At 30.5% G+C, this 3,307-nt stretch overlaps 1 protein-coding gene across 1 annotated transcript in view; it reads left to right on the top strand.

The window, feature by feature from the left end:
• LOC110269272 overlaps window positions 1-3,124 on the top strand; it is a 4,431-nt gene extending 1,307 nt beyond the window's left edge. Inside the window, exon 2 of the mRNA XM_021116982.1 lies at window positions 2,992-3,124. Coding sequence (XP_020972641.1) covers window positions 2,992-3,124 — 133 coding nt within the window. The remainder of the gene's footprint in view (window positions 1-2,991) is intronic.

Genomic DNA, 3,307 nt, shown 5'->3' with positions numbered 1-3,307 from the left:
TTACTAATTCAATAAATTTTTTCCTCAATTTTTTTTATTTAATTTAATTTTGATATACTAACAACACTACAAAGAGTTTTATATGATTTGTTTGAAAATTAGTTATTTTTCTGATGTGATGATACACAATTGATCAAATTTTGTTGTGTCAAACTCCTTTTTACTTAGAATGCTTTAAAATTATTTTTTTTCTTTTTTATTTTTATCTTGTATGAATGTTACCCTTCTTGATTCTTGAAGGTTCTGATTATGAACTGTAACAAAAATATTAATTCTGGATGGTTTAATTAAATGTTTAATATATACAACTTACTCCTCCTAAGTATCTGATAGATAAAATTGGGACATTATAAAAATTAATGTATCTAGATATAATTAAATGTAAAAATTAATCTTTTAACGTACCAACTACCAAATTTTAACGCACTAATTTTATCAACCTAATATTTATTAGTTGACAAAAAACTAGTACGTATATAATTTTTGAAAGATGATCCATGAAGTGATTACTGATTCAATGCATATTTAGAGCATTAAAGGAACCAAAAATAAATAAAAAATGAAGAAAAAAGTTAAAAACTGTGTAAGCAGCATGTTCAATTGTTTCTTCATGAGAGGGGAAAGTTATATATTAGAAGATTATGTTACATAAAAGAAAATGTTTGAAAAGAAATAAAAAATAAAAAATTAAGAAAAGAAAAAAAGAAGAAGCGTAAAGCATTAGCCATTCCCACTGATTTGCTGACATGTCTCTAAGCACAGTGGGATTCCTTGTTTTTGCTTTGGTCCCTTTTCTGAATTTTAGGAATCCTGGAGCTACTTCTTTTTTATTCTCTTTATCACAAATCAAAGTGGAGATTTCATTCAGATTTGACCCCTTCACTCCTATGATCAATGCATTCTTATCTCTCTTAGTTGATGCTTATGTTTTGCTGATGTTGCCAGCTAGGATATGTTAATTTTTTAAAGAATATTATGGAATTCTGATAAGTTTGCTTACATTTATGATGTAAGGTTGCATTTTAACTTTTAGTGTCAATAATTGTTTTAAGTACCACAATATTCTGCATTTGACAGTACAAATGTCTCAGCTCTTAGTTGTTTAGTACTTTGGGTTCAAATATTTTTCTTTCTTCTAAGGTTCAGCAATCAACAGTGTCACTTTGATTGTGTTTGGATATTATATTAGGACAGAAAATACAGAAACATTAGTGCAAATTGTGTTTCTGTTAAATTTCTTTTTCTAAAACAAGTTTATATCTCCAAATGTCTTTGAATTTGTGAAGTCCCGCGTCGGTTGGAGAGAAAAACATAACATGTCTTATAAAAATGTGAATACTTTTTACCTCATGGATGCGTTTTGATCGGTGAGTGTGGAGGGTTTTGTCATCGTTCGTGCTGTAAAAGACAAAATCGTGAAGCTGGACGTGTCAAAGCGGATAATATATAGTTGTCAAATGGGTCTTGCCACTGTGCTAATCTTGGTTTTAATTTTCATTAGTCATTCCTAAAGTTTAAGTCAAATAGAATAAACACTAATTATTTTCCCTCTTTCTTGAGTATTTGATAGTGGACCTAACTATTTTGGTGGATTAGCTATTTGCTAGTGGAAGGATCAGTTGTTAATATTCCTCCTAAATCATGATGCAATGCCATCCAAAAGTCATTGGTTCATGAATCATAAGTTTTAAAATCTCATTAATAATAAAGGTTATGATGAAAACAAATTAGAACCTGTTCCATTTTGGGAATCTTCTTTAGTACATGTTCTGTGCTTTGCTTTTATTGGTGGAAAATAAATCAACATACCATCCTTTTTCTTTGTTAATAAGTTTGTTTTATCAAAAAGCTTCATGGTTTATCATGTGATCCTATGTCATGTTCCAAAGACATTTGTACATTTCTTCAAGGAAGGTACTAAGTTTGTTTGAGCTAACTATTACTGAAAAAAAAAAAGGTAGATCTTCAAAATAATTAACTGTTTTGCTGAATTTGAACTTTCGGTTAACATGTGGATTTTTTTTTAACATCCAAACAATGTACTCTGTATCAACACCCACTTCATCGTCGGCAGATTTTGGTTCCGTCCGCCCCTTTAACACCCAGTCTCTTGTTTTCTACTCTTAGATCGTGTCGAGTGTTTCGCATACACTAACTTTTAGATGTCTATGTTAAATGATGATACACATCATCAAATTTGAAAGTGTTTGATTAGAGAATTCCTAGGGTTTTGTTATATGCTTGCTTCCTATTATGTTTTTGGCATAATGCATTTTTAATGGTATGTTTAGTCACCTTACCTGGTTTGTTTATTAACTTTGATCATCCATTTGTGTGTGAATGTGATCATATTTCCCTTGAAGCATAGTATGTAAAATTATACCAACAATTAGTTGGTTCAAGGAGTTCTATATATGTAATGTAATGTCAGTTTTACATTGCTGTTAAATCATAAAAATTGTTAACCTTTACATCAATTATCTTAAAATAAGCCACTTAATTGAATATAGTGTAAAATAATTTTGCACTGATATTGCATAATTACCCACTTATATAAGTTAGATTGCTTTTATTACATCCCAGAGTGCGGCGACCCTTTCCTAGTCCTTGCAATAACGCGAGACAAAAGTTACTAACCATAAAAGGGGCACTCTACTATACAGATTAAAGTTGTATAGAGAGAGAGTGAATTTCTTTTGTAATTATTTTCTATTATATTAAAGGCTATTCAAAATGTGGGTCCTAGTTTCTCAAGTACTATTTCATCCCATTAAAAAAAGGTATGTAAACTTACATTTCCACCGTATAATTCACCATCATAAAAACATAACTATTTGACAATTGATCATGAATTGCATGATTCATGATTGTATTTGTATATGGGTTAGAAACTTAGTATTTGGTACAACATGAAGAAACATATGTACTTTGTTGAAATCAAATCATATAAGTGTGTACATGTCTAATGTTGATTAAGTGAAACATTGATAGGACCTGTGAAATTTGTCATACAATTGCACGGAATGTGTATTCAGCAAGTGAGGACACAACAGAGACATTGAGTGACACTAACAACAACAATAATATTAGTGTCACTGTAAATTTATCGTCTTCTTTGGATTAATTACCCTGTACTCCCTTTGTTTATTTAATTCTTCTCCCTTGTAACTTCACTTTTTCGGTACTATACTGTTTACGTTTCTGGTATGTTCGTTCCTCTTTTAACTCCTTTGCTACCGGTACGGTTTTAGAAGATCAAAGACTACTACTACTTCCACGACTCTAACAACACCTACGACGACTTGGT

This window comes from Arachis ipaensis, chromosome B02 (assembly GCF_000816755.2).
Source record: "Arachis ipaensis cultivar K30076 chromosome B02, Araip1.1, whole genome shotgun sequence".
NCBI lineage: Eukaryota > Viridiplantae > Streptophyta > Magnoliopsida > Fabales > Fabaceae > Arachis > Arachis ipaensis.
This window is presented reverse-complemented; position numbering and strand designations above follow the sequence as displayed.